We start from the raw sequence: 18,953 nt of genomic DNA, 5'->3' as shown, positions 1-18,953 counted from the left end.
TAATTTGTGAAGCACCCACATTACTTTCATATATGAGTAAAATAACTTGTTCAATACATGCCTTCCAGTTTCATATATACAAGATATTGCACTTCTGTAATTTTTACTAAAATAATATTAAAAGAAGGGCTAGTAGGATTGGTACCACTATAACTCTAGGAATTTCCTGTATAACTGAGTTAAATTCTGTGAAGTCTTGTGTTTGAATAAGGGCACAAAACCTTATTCACATGGGCAAAACTTGACACCCATCAATGATCTGTGTTCTTTGTGGTGTTTTCAATACAGTTTTTCTGTATAAGTTGATTCTATGCTAAAAGCAATGATTCAACTTTAGATTTTTGAACATATGAAGTTTGCATTATAATATTATTGTAGGTGTTCTGTAGTACCTTTAGGTCAGAGATAATTTTATAGAAAGCAAGTAAAAGGGAGCTCATCTCTATTGTTAAGAGCATTTACCAAAGAGTGGAGTTAAAGGCTCTGCATTGAATAGACTAAAATGCCATTTTTTGATATGTATGTTTTAATGGGTAAAAATGAGGCCATTATAGAAAACCCCTTAGGAGATATCCCCTTAGGAGTACCAAGAGGTCCTTGATTTGTTATCTAAAGAGGTCTGAATTCTGATGTGCTTAAAAGATTTCCATTATATGTGCTTTTTTTATACATGCACACATTCCACAGTGTAGCTGCTGTGCTGATTGACACAATAAAGTAGAAAATACAAAACCCCAAGCTTTATAATAATGATTTAATTTCTTATATTGCATCTGGACCATTTTTTGAGAATAGCTGAGACTTCTGCTTTGACCCTTGATTTATTTTTTGGGCTCTTGTGCTTTTTGATCTGTATTGGGAAACTAAATACTTTTGTAGCCAGGGGTAAAACTTTGTGATGGCTTCTCTTTTGCGCTATTATCACCTAACAGTGAGTTGGGGCTATGCTTTCCCAGTTCATCTCAGGTTACTGGTATTTCAGTTGTTCCAGTTATTTAAACTTAATTGCTAGGTTAGCAACTGAGACCCATCATCCAGGAAGGTTTTGGGGTTTTTGTTCTTTTTTTTTTCTTGATTTGTAAGACATTCACTAAATCATTCAATTACAATCTTTTCTGTAAAATACAGCACTCAACTTGTGTTTGAACTGCATTCATACTCTACTTCTCCCTAGAAGTTTAAAAGATGAATTACCTGTGTGGACCTGCTTTGTATTCCAAACCCCTCCCTTAATAAGAGCAGGGTGCTCTCATCATAAATAATGACATCATCAATGACCAGTGACATCATCCAGGCAAATACATCAGTCTGTGTTCCAGACATTCTTTCATCCTTGGTTGTCTCACCCAGGGAATCTGTCTCCAAATCAGGGGGGCAAGTGCCAGAAGGACACCTCCATCTGGAACCATGCCCACCGTGAACTTAAATTAATTGTGGGCAAACCTAGAGCAGACACTCTTGTTCACAGGCAGGTTGTGGTAACTCACTTCACAAAAGCTGTTCAAACACTGTAGAATGTTGATCTCTCAACAGGATAGATCAAATTCTATCAAATAAAGGCATAATATCAAAACTCCACATAGATTCATTACAGGATATTTTAGGAGACAATGCATTTGTGTTTAGTAAAGGCAACATTACATTAGGGACAACAGAAGTGTTGAGGTTTACCATCTGATCAGGACTAGTCTGACCTTTAGAGACAAAACTTCCTTTTAAGTGGGTGCCATTTAGTTTGGAAAGCTCTCAAAATCCAAGGCACCAGATATAAACTACTAGAAATGGTTCCATTTTACCATATAAGTTTAAACTAAGAAAATAAATCGGAGTTCAGAGGGATGAAGACTGTCAAAAAGGTTGTAAAGTTTAAAACCAAAAGTCTAAAAGTGCTTCCTTTTCCTGTAACTTTTAAGTAAGCACATTTTGATGTTTCTTTTGTATATCATGAAAATTTCAATTTTACTGCTTCCCAGAGTAAGAGCCAGGAAAACCATCAATGTGCTGAGAAGTCTAATTAGCTGAAGCTATTGCAAACACTTGCATTATTTTTGCTGAAATGAAATTTGAGTTCTGGCTGGTGGAAGCGTGCTACATTTGAGTATTATTTATAACTGTCTACAGTGCATAGATTTATTTATTGAATGGTTTTATCAGATGCTTGCATTGAATTTTCTTCAGGACAGAAAAATGTATCTGTACATCAGTAATAACAGCCTGCTGGTATTTTGTCTCATACAATTGAATTTAATACAATAAAAACTATGAGCATACTTTCTTTTGTAGGCAGGCATGTAGTTATCAATCTTTTGCTGTTGTGATAACTTCCAGCACAGTTTCATTTTGAAGAAACTTTGAAAAGAGGATTTAGTATAGAAGAGTATACAAATGAAGTTGCACAATAAGTCTGAGTAAGATGCTTGATTATTAGGATTTATTCTGAAGTTCTTGGTTAGACTTAGCACATTTAACTAAAGAGAGGTCTCACACCAGGTCCTTGGGGTCTTTTCAGGTTACCCAAGGGAGAAATTACTGAACTCTTTGCTCTGAACTTACAAAGACTCTTAACATTTCCATTCTAGATATTAGGGAAAGAGGTGATAAAATATTCTACAGAACAAAATAATAATGAAGTCTATTTGATTACAAAGGCAATTAAATGTTTAATTTCCTTTGTTTTCTGAAGTGCCTGGAGCCATTTTCCCTTCTATTTAGTGACAGTTAAAAATAAATGATCCACCTGGCTGAAAGCTTTTCACTTGGCAGGTAAACAGTATTACTCTCCAAGGAGGTCAGGATATTTTGCATTTCATCATTCCTGGAGTTTGTTTTTTATGGTCCAGCTTGATTAAGCCTCCTGTGGCACTGGAAGAACAAGGAAGCACACCTCTCAAACCAAGAAAATTGCTACTGAGTACTTGACGTTTAGGACAATACAAATTTAATTTATATTTGCTCCCTTTTTAATACTATTTTTTGCTAAACACAATATGGAATCATCACAGAACAGTTACTTAGAAATATGCATTGGTTATTTTATTATTTAATAGGCAATTATCTTGCTTGTGGTTTAAGCCCAGGTGGCACCTGAGCCCCACACACTCATTCCCTTGGGAGAGCATTGGAAGGGTGAAAGTGAGATACAAATAAAAAAGAAATAAAGAGGAGAAACACCTGAAGAAGTAAAGCAGTTTAAACTCATAGATAGCAAAGCATTGCAAGCTAGATAGGCCCCTCCACTTTTACTTCAGGGTTATTTTTCCTTCTCTTTGAAACTGAAGAGAACCAGCAGAGCCCTACAGTGATCACAGCGTGTCCCGTTATCCTTTCCTGGGGAGTTTTTTGACCAGTGGATTTTGTGGGTATCCCTCCTCCATTTTTGTCTGAGAAATACCTGAGGAACAGCAAGTTCTCCCCATGCAAGCACAAGGAATCAGCACAGATTACTCTGTAACATGTTGGCAGCTTCTGTGATCTGGTGAACTGAGAGATGAAAAGGAATAGGGCTAATCCCAATACATGTTTACATTTTACTGCAACTAACAAGCTTTTTATATATAAATGTGCATAAAAGTCACAAATGTGGGGTTTGGAATGGACAGCCTTTATCTTTTAAAGTAATCAATAATTAAAAAAAAAGTGCCTGAGATATTTTAGATTTTGGTTTGTCAATAAATATTTATGATGAAAGGAGGAAAATGGAATGGTTACTCACATTATCATATCCAGATATTAGATTCTTATTGAATATGGACAACACTCAGGATTTCTACAGGCTCTGTGTATCAAAGGAAAAAAAAATCCTCTAATCCTCTCTAAAAAGTATAATATGTTTTACTAAGGTTTTTGGCAGTAGAAATGGCAGAGTGCTATTTTAAGGTACACTTTACTATAAAAGCTTTTGTGCTCCAAGTTTCAGAGTACAAGTGGCCTAGACTTCTTTCTCTTAATAGATAAAATTCAATCTCTAGGACTGAACCTGCGTTTCCAATACAACTGAGAATATTAAAGAGAGGGTCAAGGTAACAGATGAATCATGGAACTGATCAAGGTTATTTCAGTAAAAGACAGCTGGGAGAGGTAAAAAGACCCCAGTGAGTACCTTTGACATGGCTTGAACAGACTGAATGTGCTGCGTTTTTTGTTAGAAGTGATAGCAAGTGGTTCATTATTCACCTGAATTTTGAATTAGGAGTAAAGTTATATTAAATAAAAAGTATGAAATAGGCCTTTGAGCTAAGGCTGTCTGGTTCACTTCTGCAAACATCAGTGAGATCAGTATGTCCTGTTTGTGAGCACAATTGCAGTTTTAATGCTGTAGGCTTTCTTTTAATCTTTGGGTTTTTTTTTAATAGAATAAGGTAAGTGATAATATAGAGGAATTGGAGCAGGAAGAGAAGGAAAAAAGTTGTAGAATTCATATCCTGTGTTGTCTGAGATAATGATTTGACTTGACAAAAGGTGAGTGTTCCACTGACCACCTGTTTGTTTCTCTCATTGTGTAACATCTTTGTATGAAATACAAAAAATGATCATAGGAAAAAAATAAAGCCTGTAATGCAGTTTTTACTGCCACCATTCTGGCAAGTGTTCTTGTTAGGGATAAAAGGTAGTGTAATGCCTTTGAAGTTCCATTTTATTCTCCTTTCTAGGATTTCTAATCTCTTTCATGAACTCCATGATCACACTTTTTGATGTCTAGTCCTGTTCTCCTCCATGTCTTTGAACACAGTCAGGCTGTTATGCTTTCTGTACCTCTGCCTCATTGGTGATAGTTCCACACCACTGAGTGTGGCATCATTCCTTGGAGAAAAGTCCTTAATTATTTTTCTTCTTGTGTAGAAATATTTTTTAATAAATGTGCTTGGGGTAGCTTCCTGTTGTTGTTAGCAACTATATCTTCCCCCTGTAGAGAGAATTTGAAGTAAGTAAATTATCCTGTGATCATCAGTCTACTTATTTCACCAGCAAATTGATCTACAGGCTGCAAGTAAGAATGTCTGCTCTGGAGCACTAAAGAGTGTTGTGTTTAATGCTAATTTCTCTGTGCATCTCTAATAAAATGTCTCTTGATTGGAGTGATGCTAGTGTTTAATTAACATCACTCCAATCAAGAGACACTCTTGTGTTTGACATATTTTGAACATAGGGTTATACACAAGCTTGGCTTCTTGGGCTAATAGATTTGACTGTAGAGATGTTAGATGATACAGAATAAAATCTGATTTCCCCTCCTTTTCAGTTGAAAAAATGAATGCAGTTTTCTTCATAAGTATAATTGCATTTAATAGCTTAAGATGCAGACTTCTAAATTAGTTTATAATAGCTGATATAAGTTCTCTTTTATGGTGGATTGTATCCTGTATAAGAACTTCCTTTGCACAGGGCTTTCTCATTTGCTGAGTAGCATACAGGTTTGATCTAGAGAATTCTGGGACAGATTTTACACCTGAAGGAGCATCTTGCAGTACTGTTTACTTCAGAGGTGATGTAAGTGCATTTGCTTCTTTATAGGTTGAGTGAGGAGGCAAACTGGAAATTGTAGGAGCTGTAGCATGTGAAATAGTAGCGAGCAATTCCCCTGCAACTAATCCTTTGCTGCTACAAATGATCTCATCTGTACAGCATTAGAGTATTTCAGAGCAGGATCTCTTCCAATTCTTAGTGCTTAGATGGCCCTGAATTAGAGAACAATAATTCAATATTTTATTACCTCTGGAAGCAGTGCAGTTGTTTGAAATATTATCAATATTAATATTTCTGTGCAATTAGTGCACATAAAACCGTTCAAAAAAGTGGAATACACTGTTTCTGTTACTAGGAATGTGGTGTGAAAATAACACCTTGTAGAGTGATAATTCTCTTGTTAGAGGAAGAATCTCAGATGGAGGGGTTGGAATCAGCTCTTCTGGATTTGATGCAAGAATACTAAGGACTGGTGACAGTAATAGCTGGGCTGAGAGAAGGCATTATGAAGAGTAGTTCGAAATGTGGGAAAACAAAGTAACAATTACAAAGATCATATTGCTTGTCACACTCATCCTTCAGTGGCAGTGCTGTCATTGCCATATAGGCTCTCAGGTTTGGAGGGGGAGCACTTGTATTTTCCAATAGCTTTGCTCTTAAGGATCAACAAATCCTGCCACTGCCAGAGCAGGAATGCAATGATGCTTTGTTTCCCTTAGCTCTTATATACAAATGTTTATCCCATAACCTTTACGTAGAAATTTCTTTACCTTTGATTATCTAATTTTTATTACTGTTCGTCAGTTTACCGGATTATTATTTAAATAACTTGTGCTGTAAGAAGTGTGCTTTTTGCTAGAACTCTCATAAAATTCTAGGGTGGAGTGGAATCTGAATGGTGTCCTCCAATAGAATTATTTATTTAATAATAATTAGGCGAGATAAGAACATGAATCCAGTGCGGTGTACTGACCCTAGGTAGTCTGTTTTCCGAGAGATTAAGTGAGCAATGTGTGATTATGAGTTTGCTAGTTAATATTAAGGCTTTCATGAAAGTCAGGATACCGATTATAATCAGTGTGGTGAAACAGAACTGAGAAAACACTGAAATGCTTTCCTTGAGAAACACCTCTAGGAACAGCTGTCTCACTAAATTATTGTCAGTGCAGTCTTTGAGCATCTGTACAGCAGAAAGAGCAAAACTTGTGAAACTTTGCAGCAGCACAAAGTAAGCATAATAAAGGATCATGGGGTTTTTGAAGTCAAATATAAGATGCGCCTGAGCATGAGTGGAAAAGTAGAAAGATACAGCATGATATAACTTTTTACAAACAAAAGAGCCATATGTTTTATTCAGTTATTGACAGAAACTGACATTAGCTGAGCAGGATGCATGGAGTGTTTTGGATGACAACAGGAGTATTGATTCTATACTCTCACTTCCTTTTATACAGAATAGAACAAATCCTCTCCGGTCATACAGTGCAAAAACTGGGGATTAAGGCAGGATATGTTGAAGGGGATATTCATTCTGATCACAAATCTGTACTTAAATTGCAATGAGTTTACATTATATAGCCAACAGATGTGTAAGCATGTGATATGCAGAAAAAAAAACCCCTGGCAGTTAGAATTAAATAAACATTTTGTACTTCAAGGTGGTTCTAAAATCCCTTACCCACCCCTGGATCTTGTGTTATCTTATCCCTAATGTGGGGTGGTGGAGAGAAAATCAATAGTAGCAGTGTGCTTGTGGAACTTAGTGTTGTTTTTTGTGTGAATGTAATGCTTGGAGCTGATCATCAAATTACTTCATCTGCTCTTACCTTAAAAGTTGTTGTCTTTTGCATTTGGTTGCAAAGTAGTTGCAGAGATTAAATAACTCCTTTCTTTTTTAATACCTGTAAAAAATGAATATTCTTACAGCATGCTTGCTTAAAGCAGTGTTAAAAATGATGAAAAAACCAATAGACTGTTGGAGGAAAATTAGGTAGTGCTAACAATTTAAAATTCAGCACTGTGGAACGCATTTGGCCTGAAATGACCTAGTACCTGTTTATTTAATTGAAGTTGGCAACAAAGGGCCCCCTGAAGGCTTCTGGACACTTCAGGAGTTTGAACACCACTAAAAATTAGCCCAGCATATGGGTACACTACTATTTCAGTAATTAAGGTTATGCAATGCACTTGGGGTGAAAAGACTGCACCAACATGCAAGGAAAGGGTGAGGGATAAAAAAAATCAAGTAGTTGAAAGTGGAACATTGACTGCATATGAGTACAAGGCTGTATCTGACTCTTGGTGCTTGCAGTGCCCCAGAGGGCTGGGAGTCAGCACTGCCCGACCCGTGGGGTGTCACCAGGGCAGGGAAAACAGAACTACATCAGAAATATTGGTTCTGTATCAGAACTTGGAACCAAGAGCTGAACTTGATCTCTTCTGAAGTGCTGACTGTAAGTCAATGTATGTATCGAGAGTGTATATATATATATATATATATATATATATATAAATATATATATATTTATTTATACACACATGTGGTACATGTGTCTGTGTGCCCTCCACTTCCGCTGTTGAATTATGAGGGGAAAATTACAATCTCTTCTAAAATATGTGATTTAGGCTGTTATTTTTATCTTTATTTTATTTTTATTTTTCTATCCTGTGATTTCTAATCTGTAAATAGTTTTGTTTATTTATGCTATGAACGTGGCCGTAGTCTATTTATGTATGTTATGTACATAACGTGGCGGTACTCTATTTTCCTATGCTCTGTACGTGGCCGTGGGTTTTTGCCCTCGCGTTTCTGCGCTCCGTCAGGATTTTCTGCGGCTGGGGATTTAGTGCCACCTTGTGGGAACACTCCAGAGCTGCAGATTTTTTACGGGGCTGTCCTGCATTGCTTTAGGCCGTGAAGAGATTCCTACGAAATCTGACAAGAATAAATCTAGATTTAACTAACTTCGCTGCGAAACCAAAGTTCTCCCGACTTGTGAAAGCGTATATTTGTTAGCTGCAGGGATCTTTTTGAGCCCCGATGATTTCTTTCCTGCGTATCTGCATTTCTTCAGTGAACCAGCATGAATGAAATGTCTTCCCAGATGGTCATCAGTGCTTTGTGATGCATCATTTGTCACTGTTGCATCTAACAACTCTGTTTTGAGTGGAACCACTGAAATCCCTATATTGATTTTTTTTCATTTTTCTTTAGCTGTATCAGAACACATAGTTCTAAGGCTCCTTTTCAGATTGTTTCAATAGGAAATGATTATGTATTATGATTAATCAGCTCACAGTACTATTCCTAGTTGTGAAAAAGAATTGAAAGCTGAAGAGTGCTCTTTTATGTATTTTGCTGATTAAAATAGACCAGGGTGAGGTTGAAATTGGAACTTGTATTTCTGGCTTACTAAAAGCTGTGCTTGAAATTATCATGTGAATAATTTATATTCATATGATTTTTCTCGTGGCTGCTTTTGAAAATATATAGTTATAAAGTTACAAAATGGAAGGGTGGCAAGAGTAAGAAGATCAGCACAAATATTAAAATGTCCCATTTTCCCATAACTTTCAGTGATGCTCTGCATTTGCCTCTTCTGTCAATGGAGACTTCCTGTACAGGAGCTTAAAGCCCCCATTTCACATGTGAATTAAACATCAAGGTTTGCAATACGGTGCTGAGGTTTTGTCTGGTCTTCTGACTTTCCTCTTTTGTGTCTTTCAATATAGTGTAAATTAATCACCAAAATCTCCACTGGGCAGACTGGCAGGCTCTCTCAGTCCGTTGGAGTTCCCTGTATTGCTTCTTAGATGTGATACATAAAATGTGAACTTTTACAGTGTGTCAGGTATTCAAGTCCTCTGAGAAAAAAGCACATACTGCATATCATGTGAATACTTGATTTCATTTTTTAACATCATTCAGAGTTTTGTGGCTTGCTGTTTACTGACTGTAGCAACCATTTCTGTTCTGATCTGTTATGACTTTCTAATTGGAAACACAATTTGGACACCTCTATAGTTTTCCTTTATCTGCCTTTCACTTTGGTAGCTTCAGCAGAACCTGCACTTTGTCCTCAAAAATCTCCTTCCTCAGATTTTATTTCTTTAATGAAAGGAGTGGGATGTTTCATTAGAGGCAGACTAAAAAATTGGAAAACAGAGCCCAATTTGCATTCTTTTTTACTCTGGGAAAAGGATTAATTTTATTTTCATTTTTTTTCCAAGGTAATAGTGAATTCTCTGCCAGAAGGAGAAACTCTATAGCAAAAGTTAAAGCAGATAAAGGGAGGGTCTGAAGATCAAATACCACAAGTTTTTCAGTGTTTGAAATGTGACCTTGTTTGCTCTCAATGCTCTCCTTTTGTAAGCAATTTCTTGACTTGGTGCCTGAAAAAAATTCCTTTAATGTACGCCGACCTCAGTTCTTGAGAAATAAGAAAGTAATAGGCCTGTTTAGCATCCAAGATTTTTGCTATGCTATTATTTTGACTGAATCAGCCGGCTGCACAATACATTCCACTGTCCAAAAAGAAAGTACTTGCCAAATATTTTTGTTGATTATCAGGGTTTTTTTTAAAGCTGGCAATTAGAAACAACAAATTCTTAACTTTCTGTTCTTCATTAATTGCAATTTGCATAATGGTTCACACTTAACTGGTGTTAAAGAACATAATCCCATGGATATGAAAGTCAGAAGGCAAATATTTTCAGGTTTTCAGACAGGTGCATTTCAGTTGTACATGACAATGGAAGCAGGAATAGAGCTCAGTTCCCTGTGACAAATGCAGATCTTAATTCGCACACAATCCTGCTTCTAAATTAAATGTATGCACTCTGGTTTAATGTCTTGGTGCACTCTGATCATCACTAAACCTAATTTCTCCCCAGGCCCCAAACCAGCAGTGAGGAATGCTGATCCTATGGCATTCTACTACTGTTTAAAAAAACCCCAAATAATTATGTAGTCCCTAGAGTTATCTGAGAGAGAAGACTGCCCTCCAATACATCAGTAATCTCTTCTGGAATCTGACAGAGCAGTGCTCAGTCTGTTCCTGGTCCACTGGGGACATATGTGATTTCACTTTCAGTGGAACTCTGCATTTTTTTTCTTTAAAAACCCCAAAAATATCTCCACAAAAGAAAAACATGCTCTTTGCTTCTCCCAACATTTGATTAATCAATTCCTGTGTTGATTACAAATATGTAACTTATTTTATGGAGTGAAAATGAACTAAAAACCTGTAGTTTGGTGGGGTTGAGACAAATAATATTTTACTAGGTTTTAGTTACCTGTTTGTGACTTGCTGACTTAATCTGGATATGGTTGTTTCTGTACTGGGCATTGCATACACAATATCCCGCTAATTATAACAAAAGAGGAATCTAATACTATTTGGTAAAAAGCTTGGCATTGAACATCTTTATGCTGAGAAAAAAAATCTGCTTTATGTGTGGAGACTTGAACTTGGAGATCAGGGAGAATTCTTTTTTAAAGTAAAACGGAAACAAAATTTCTGTAATAAATACGCGATGCAATGTTTTGTTAGTGAACAACACTTATTCAGTTTTAAGAATTTTTCCACAATGTTTTGAGAGCTTTGTGTATGTCGGCAAATATCTTGTCTAAATAGACCACATTGAAAACCCTTGATAATGTACTGTTACCTTCTGAAAGCCTGTGATTATTACTTGAGGGGTATATTTACTGTGTTAAATCTTTGTTCACGGGAAAGCTTTAACAGCAGAGAAGGCAATCTCAAAAACAAAGGCTTCCAGAAGGTACCAGACAGTGCATCAGCAGAATTGAAACCTTACTGTTCCTCTAGATAAAGGGCAGAGGAGAACTGGAAGTCTATATCATGGGAAATAGAAAGCTGGGAATGATGTGCTCATGTGCTTTTTGTTTTTCTATTCTCTTGTATCTATTTGTTACCAGTAGGCTTGTGGGTGAGATCGATGGGGGAGTGGAGTTTTCTTTGTTGTTTGGACAAGGCCTTGGATGTTTTCTCACTCTACTAGACTTGAGCTGTGGTGATGGGAAACTCAGACCATGTTTCTGTTCAGTGATTGCAGTTACTCCTGGGATTAGCTGTAGGACAGGGATTCTGCTCATTTTTAGTAAACAATTGGCAGACAGAATACAAATCACAAACATTGACTATGTAGAGCCAAGACCATGAGGGACATTTTGTGTGGGGAGGGTAAAGGTTTATCATCCCAAATGGTTTAAAAGCTTCCTTGGGGAACCTTAAGTGCTTCAATCCTGAAAAAAGGAGAAACTTTTTATGCAGGCAATAAAAGCGTATCAGAGGAGCTGGAGTTTGTGAGGGGATGGAGGATTTCTCACAGTATATAGTTACTTTTTCTGTTGAGAATGGTTTTAAAACTCAAAGATCTATCTTTGAGTATCCAGGACTTCTAAACCGTGCATTGTTCTTAGCTGTGTAGTTAACGTTGCAGACAGAACTACTGGGAAACAAATAATAATCTGCTTTTCTTAAACTGACATTGATTTCCAGGCCTTGTTAAAAAGTATTTTTTATTTTCCCCCTGTAAGTTGTAAGAAGTAATCTGCAAACAGATTCTACCACTCGTGTTCATATTGGTCAAAATACTTGTTACTGATGATTTTTCAGTTAACTAATATACTACTTAGTGACTCTGGCACTACTAACAGTATTTCTCCAAAGGGAAGAGGTGAAAAAAAGGACGCCAGTGTTGTCATAGCAGCATAATTGGACTGCTTAAAAGTTATCATGGTAAGGATCACCTAAATGCAAACCCCTGCATTTTGCTATGATACTGATGACAAAGATTTTAATTAAACCTCTTTTTAATAACTAAAAAATTGATTTTTTCCCCCCTCCAACATGTATCTTTGCAGATTATTCCTCTCAAGTCTGTTTACTTGTTACATTTCTAAAAGTCTCTTCCTCTTGACCTTCTGGTTCTTGTGATTACAGGCTAAAAGATTTGGCTCATCAACATCTCTCAGCCCACAGCAAAAAAGGGAATTAGGAAAGAAATAAATTTACAGGTTCTTCCTTAAAAAATAGCTGCAAAGCTGCTCTGAATTTGCAGTACTACAGCTTTTTAGCCTGTATGGGGATGCATTTTTGTTCAGTGAACTCAAGTCTTTAGGCAATACTTTTTTTTTTGCCAAAATACTTATGTGAGGTGACCTGGAGAAGCTGACTGAATAGTAGTCAAGTCTGATACCTCAGTTTAAATATGTCAGCACTGCCCTGTCAGATTCCAGAATAGATTACTGATGTATTGGAGGGCAGTTTTTGCTCTCAGAAAACTCTAGGGACTACATAATTATTTGGGTTTTTTTTTTAAACAGTAGTAGAATGCCGTAGCATCAGCATTCCTTGCTGCTGGTTTGGGACCTGAGGAGAAATTAGGTTTAGTGATGATTAGAGTGGGCCAAGACATTAAACCAAAATGCACATAATGAGAGTATTTAATTTAGAAGCAGGATTGTGTGTAAATTAAGATCTGTATTTGTCACAGGGAACTGAGCTCTATTCCTGAACTGAGCTCTATTCCATGGGGGGGGAAAAAAGCCCAGGATGAGGGGTAAGCTTAGGGGAGTGAGCAACTTGGTGGACACTTGCTTATTAATGGAGGAAGAAAAGGAGGAAAGGTTTGAACAAGAAGCTGATGGAGGGGGTATTCTTTATTAGTGTTTGTTCTCTGGAGCAATTGTACTGAAGCCCTACTGGCCAGGGAAGTGCCTGGGTATGGGCTGGTCTTGGGGCATGGAGAGTGAATCTTGTGTTTTCCTTTGCTTCTGTGCATGGCCTTTGCTTTTGTTTTATTAAACTGCCTTTACCTTGACCTACGAGGTTTATTTCATCTTCTTCCCCTCTGCCCCCAGTCCTGCTGAGGAGGGGAGCGATAGGGTGGCTTGGTGGAGTCCTGGCCTCCAGCCAAGCTCAGCCCACCACATCTGTGTCAAGAAATGCAGATTTAAGTGTACGTGACAAGATTCCTTACCAAACTTGCAAAGCACGCTTGTAAGTGCAAACTTTACAGAATTTGACAAGACACCAAATTTAAAGGCATAAAGAAAGAAAAAGTAAGGGAAGTCAGACAAGAATTCTCTATTTTCAAATGTGTGGTTATATCAGCAAACAGTGTTATGCAAAAGCTCTCTCACATCTCATGCTCAGAATTTTTTATGCTGAAGATTCATCGTGTGTGGTCAGAATCTCTTGCTATTCCTCCCAAATTAGATCTGTCTTCTCCTTCCAACTCTTTCTGTCAGTCCTGTCTTACTCAGGCAAAATTCTAGTCAACAGATTTTCAGTGGGGTTTTTTTGGATACCAGATTTATGAATTGTAATAGGCAGATGAGGAAATGCAAGAGAGAATTAATTTCTTAATTTATGCTAATGAATAAAATGTCTCCAATTCCCTTTCTTTTTTTCTTTAAAGGAGAAAATTAGGATTTGCATGTTTTTCTTTAACAATACTTAGTTACACATATTTGCAAGTGTAATGTTCGAACTTATTTCAGTAGTACAACTAAATTTAACATACAAGTTGATTTAGATGCAGTTCATAAGAAAGCTTTCAGTAGTCTATTTCCTCTCGATGATAGAGCCTCATACTGTGGAGAATTAAAATAGAACAGTAATAGATTATAGAATAAATAAGGAAGCTTGATTTTAGAGAATGAGAGAATGGTTGACAGGATAATTTGCTGTTATATTTGTTGAGGTGTATTCTTCAGGTATAGCTGTAGCTTTCTATAGCATACAATTACACAGGGTGATTTTTTTGCAAAGTCTTCTGTATAATTTTATATTTGCCACTGCCAAGAGACTAGACTGTTAGCTGATTCTGCCCTGCCAATTCTCTGTTAACTGGGGTGGGAAAGAAACAGGAGAATCAGGAGCTAAAATCCAGTGGACTGGGTTCTTGAATGTGTTCTTTGCTTTTGGTGGCCCTGTGATGGTGCAAAGCACGAGAAGCTGTGTGCTTCTGTAGGTGGATCAACAATTTTAAATCAGTGAGTCTCCTTGTGAATTCATTCCCCTCTGCTGTTTACCACATCTGGGGCTTTAGGATGCTCTGAAGTGTTTATGTGGCCCAAGGCACACTGAGGCAGGAGAGTTCTCAGCAGGCAATTTTTTTGGGTGTAGTTAGTTGGCACAGACTAGAGGATCTTCCTTGTGTAGAACATGAACTGAAGTCTGGGAAGAGCCATTAGTTAATCTTCCTTTTATAGTTTTGTTTCAGTTTATGGGGCAATTCACAGTTCCATGGATTGCTTCTTGGAGCTGGGCTGCAAAGAAGGATTGAAAAAGTTCTGAGAGAACTATTTATATATTGTCAAGAAATTGGCATAGAAATATTTCTGGTCAACTGGTCCATTTTTAATAGAAATTATAAAAAATGTGATAGATCGTATGCATTTTTTAAAAAAAATCCTGTAAAGTTCTGTGTCTGTAATGACAACCATGTGACAGATATTCACAGCACTCCTACATTCCTTCCCCTGCAGTTAATTATACAATTTCTTTCCACCCTCACACCATTTGTTCTTTCCTTTCCTTAGCAAGCTGCAGATACAAAAATCTGTGACAGCAGAAGTCTAAATCTGGTCCACCATGTTCTAAGTCTTGAAGGTGTACAAAAATGGATTCTTTTATGTCAAAGTAGCAGTAGTCTGCCACAGTTGAGGCTGTTAGTTTTAAGGTAATTACAGAGAAGCAGCCAGAACCACTGTCATGCTTAGTGACAAACGTGGGCCTGGGTGGAGCCTAAGGAGAGCATGCACAGGCTGCTGGGGGCAGAAGAGGAACTTGTCTTATTTATCTTAACCAGAATTGTTATTTGAGTTCTGATTTCTAATTATTTTTGTGTTCATTCAACAATTTTTGGTTTTTAGAGGTTACATTCAGAAGGTTTGTGTGTTAGGAATGTGTATGTCAAGTTTACTTTCATTTGTGGGTTAGAACATGGTGTTTTAGTTTTCTTTTGCTCAGCTAGATTTCTATAAACATATTGACATTTGATATATAGGAACTACTTGACTTTAGAAAAACATTAATTTGTAAATAGTTTGTAGCATGAAGTAATAAATAAATTCTGATTTAACATTAGGTGGATGCATCTTAAATCATTATTCAGATCATGGAAATAATTTTTACTATTTCTGGGGTGCTGGTAGTTACTGAATATTGCTGTTGCTTAGTTGTAGCATGGTAGTACAGAGAAGGTTCTTGGTCAGGTGTGAGAAGTAGGACAGTGAAATAATTTCGGAAGCCAGATGATGTAGTCAGTCTCAGGGTCACAAACAGTTGGCACATTAGTAGATTCAAAGTGGGGAAGTTTCTACATCTAAAGGATTTTAAAGTTTACTGGAGTTTTTAAGCTTATTATAGCTAATTAAAAAGATGGTGAGATTAAGAAAATATAAGAGTTGCCATTAAATAAAAGCAGGGCTGTAAATGAGTGGCTTACCTGTGTATGCTCTCAACTGAGTGTGTGCCTAGTAAGATGCAGATAATAAGAGAATTAAGATCTGGACATATATTAAAGTAGTGCTTATTTAATGATAGAAGAGGTTCGAAGTGTCTTACTGAATTCTACCACTGGCAATACTTCTTTTCCATTTGAAATAACTGATAAAAGTCATTATTTCAAAAGGTTGGTTTCTCAAGGTTTAGAATTTTTCATTTAGTTTAAATCATTGCTAAAACACGACAGATTTATGTGTACTTGTGTAAAACGTGAAGGTGGTATCAAATAGAATGTTTTGTTGTTAGTTTGGTGTCTGTGTTGTTGCTGTTTTGGGTTTTATTTGTTGTGGTTTCTGTTGTTTTGTTTTTTAGAATGTGGAGTTGCAGAACATCAATTAAACCTAAAAGGTCTGATGACACACATTTAAGTCCCCTAATTCCTTCAGTTAAATGTCTTTTAGTACAGACTGTGAGCCTGTTCAGGAATTCAAATTTCTAAAAGCTCAGTATTCTGTATAGGCAATGAGTAAAGGGAAAAAATAAGAAGAAAAACAAATTCAGATGAGGATATAATCTGAAATGAACATCATAAGCCATAGCTATTTAGGCTAATTATCTGTACTCCAACCCTAACATGGGAAAAATCCATTTTCATTTTGATCTGCATTGAGATCAAGGGAGTGCAGGACACACCTCTGGAACAGAGACAGATCCCTGTACTCAGATGTAGTATAAATATTTTAGGACAAGTTAGTGTTCTGAATAACCTAAAAGTGTAAAACAACAGCAACGTCCAATAGGAATGTTGTAATTTATCATGGGACTGATTATTTCAAATATGCTTTTCTTTTTCACCTCTATTGAGTGAAGTCTCTCTATGTTTATGGGTTTGAGTACTGTGAATGTGTTGTCGCCTTTCTGTATAACTCAATAAAATTATTTTTTCTGTTGAAGATACTTTTTGTTGAATTCAGTTCTTTCTGTTGAATCTCCTTTGCTTGCATCTGACCTTTATGTTGATTTTGCTTCATTTTTTCGTTTACCATGCTGTTCAGTTTTTGGATGCCAGAAGAACAAAGGTTTGTCCACTACTTGCAGTAAATTTATTTTTCAAAATTCAGTATTGCTTCATGTGGTTTTTTTGTTGTTTGCTTTTTAGAGATACAGTAATCCTGTTTACTAAACTTTTCATAGCTTTAGCTTCCAAAATGAAAAAATGAAACCAACCAGCCCCAACTCGGCCCCTCCCCAAAGTCCCCTTTAATTGTAGTGAGGGCTTTGATTGACTTTATGAACAGCAGTATTGTTGAGTACCATGAAGAGCAGATTTCTCTTTAGTCTATGAGGTAATTTAGAAAACATGGAATACTGAGTCTTTGAGCTTTGTAGGTACACATTGATCTAATGGATGTGTCACTGCCTAGTGTTTGCATTTGTTGCTATTTTATCTGTAGCTGACATTATTTTGTGTCTGTGTATGTTGTCTTCTTTTTTCTTTCTAGAAACACTTGAAAGATATCATTACAAATATTGTCACCTGCATTATTTGATATTTTATAAGATCATTTGGTATACTTTCATTACTAATTCTAATGACTTTTTGTAACAGCATACAACAAAACTTGAATCAAATACTAATTCTACAATCAGATCCTAAGCTAATTTTTTCTCTTTTATCTTCTTTATTGCAGCATCTGCAAATGACAATCCAGGCACTTCAAGATGAGCTTAGAACCCAGAGAGACCTTAACCATCTTCTCCAGCAAGAAAGTGGGAACCGAGGGGCTGAGCATTTTACCATTGAGCTCACGGAGGAGAATTTTCGAAGACTTCAGGCAGAGCATGATAGACAAGCTAAAGAGCTCTTCCTGTTGAGAAAAACTCTAGAAGAAATGGAGCTTAGGATTGAAACACAAAAGCAAACGCTAAATGCCAGAGATGAATCAATAAAAAAGCTTCTAGAGATGTTGCAAAGTAAAGGTTTGCCTTCTAAAGGAATGGAAGATGACAATGAGAGAACTCGAAGGATGGCAGAGGCTGAATCTCAGGTTAATCATTTAGAAGTCATTTTAGATCAGAAGGAGAAGGAAAACATGCATCTTAGAGAGGTAATTAAAAACTCATTTATTTGTTTAAAGTACATATTTTTGTTAAATATAGTCATGGAACTTGTTGCAGTTTTAGAAATATAATTAGAATATTTAAGGGTTTTCTTTTTGTGCTCTAATTTTTGGATGAAAAGAATAGCATGCATTTGTTTTACATTTGTAATAAGTACTCAGGACTGTATGATATCTGAAAGCAAGAATAAGAAAGTATGGAACAGAGGTAGGTATATTTGGGCTTATTGTTATTGAAATGTTGCTTTGCAAAGTTTCTTTGTCCTTTCATTTTGATGAAGTGATATCTGGCGAGTGAAGATTAGACCTACTGAAGAGGGAAGTGACACCTGCTGCTGCTCTAAGGAGTCATGAGTGCATGCTACCTTTGTGTTGGATTTTTATGCCTCTAGTGCTTGAAAAGAGTGTTTTGAAATAATTTTCCTTCCATATAAACAAAGGCTTCTGTCGATGTGTATTTCTAATGTATTTTCCTGTGGAGATACTCCAACTTTTTACATGAATATACTGTAATGTCACATAAAAACACTGTGCTGCTGACTGTGCTCTACTTTGAGAAAATCTAAATTTGATCCCAAGCCCACCTGCACCAGCTGCCTACATCACTTGTAAATGCATTTTTGGGACTGGATTTGGGATGATTGGATTAGTACAATTGAAAGAAAATCTGGCCTGGTGTCAAGCCCATCTGCCCCTTTAGGTTCCAGCAATGTTCTCACGTGACTCTGTCAGGCAAACAAGGCAGGGCCAGTCTTCCTCACAAAGACCTTGCTAAGGAGGGTGAAAAGTTGCAGGAGGTTGTGGATAACGACACACAGCAAAGGAAGTCAGGAGAGACATGTCTGTTCACTGAGAAACTCAGCAGCAGTGTGGTCACTGAAAACACCAC

At 36.7% G+C, this 18,953-nt stretch overlaps 1 protein-coding gene across 9 annotated transcripts in view; it reads left to right on the top strand.

The window, feature by feature from the left end:
* The window catches only part of ERC2 (ELKS/RAB6-interacting/CAST family member 2), a 405,797-nt gene that overhangs the window by 32,975 nt on the left and 353,869 nt on the right, over window positions 1-18,953 (top strand). For 5 of the 9 annotated variants that reach the window (XM_030956687.1, XM_030956686.1, XM_030956684.1 and 2 more), the window contains exons 3-4: window positions 17,000-17,023; window positions 17,636-18,052. In XM_030956687.1, coding sequence (XP_030812547.1) covers window positions 17,000-17,023; window positions 17,636-18,052 — 441 coding nt within the window. The remainder of the gene's footprint in view (window positions 1-16,999; window positions 17,024-17,635; window positions 18,053-18,953) is intronic. The other 4 variants (XM_030956690.1, XM_030956689.1, XM_030956685.1 and 1 more) reach the window with 1 other exon arrangement.

Source organism: Camarhynchus parvulus, chromosome 12 (assembly GCF_901933205.1).
Source record: "Camarhynchus parvulus chromosome 12, STF_HiC, whole genome shotgun sequence".
NCBI classification, from domain to species: domain Eukaryota; kingdom Metazoa; phylum Chordata; class Aves; order Passeriformes; family Thraupidae; genus Camarhynchus; species Camarhynchus parvulus.
The sequence above is the reverse complement of the archived record's forward strand: the minus strand, read 5'-3'. Positions and strand labels throughout refer to the sequence as shown.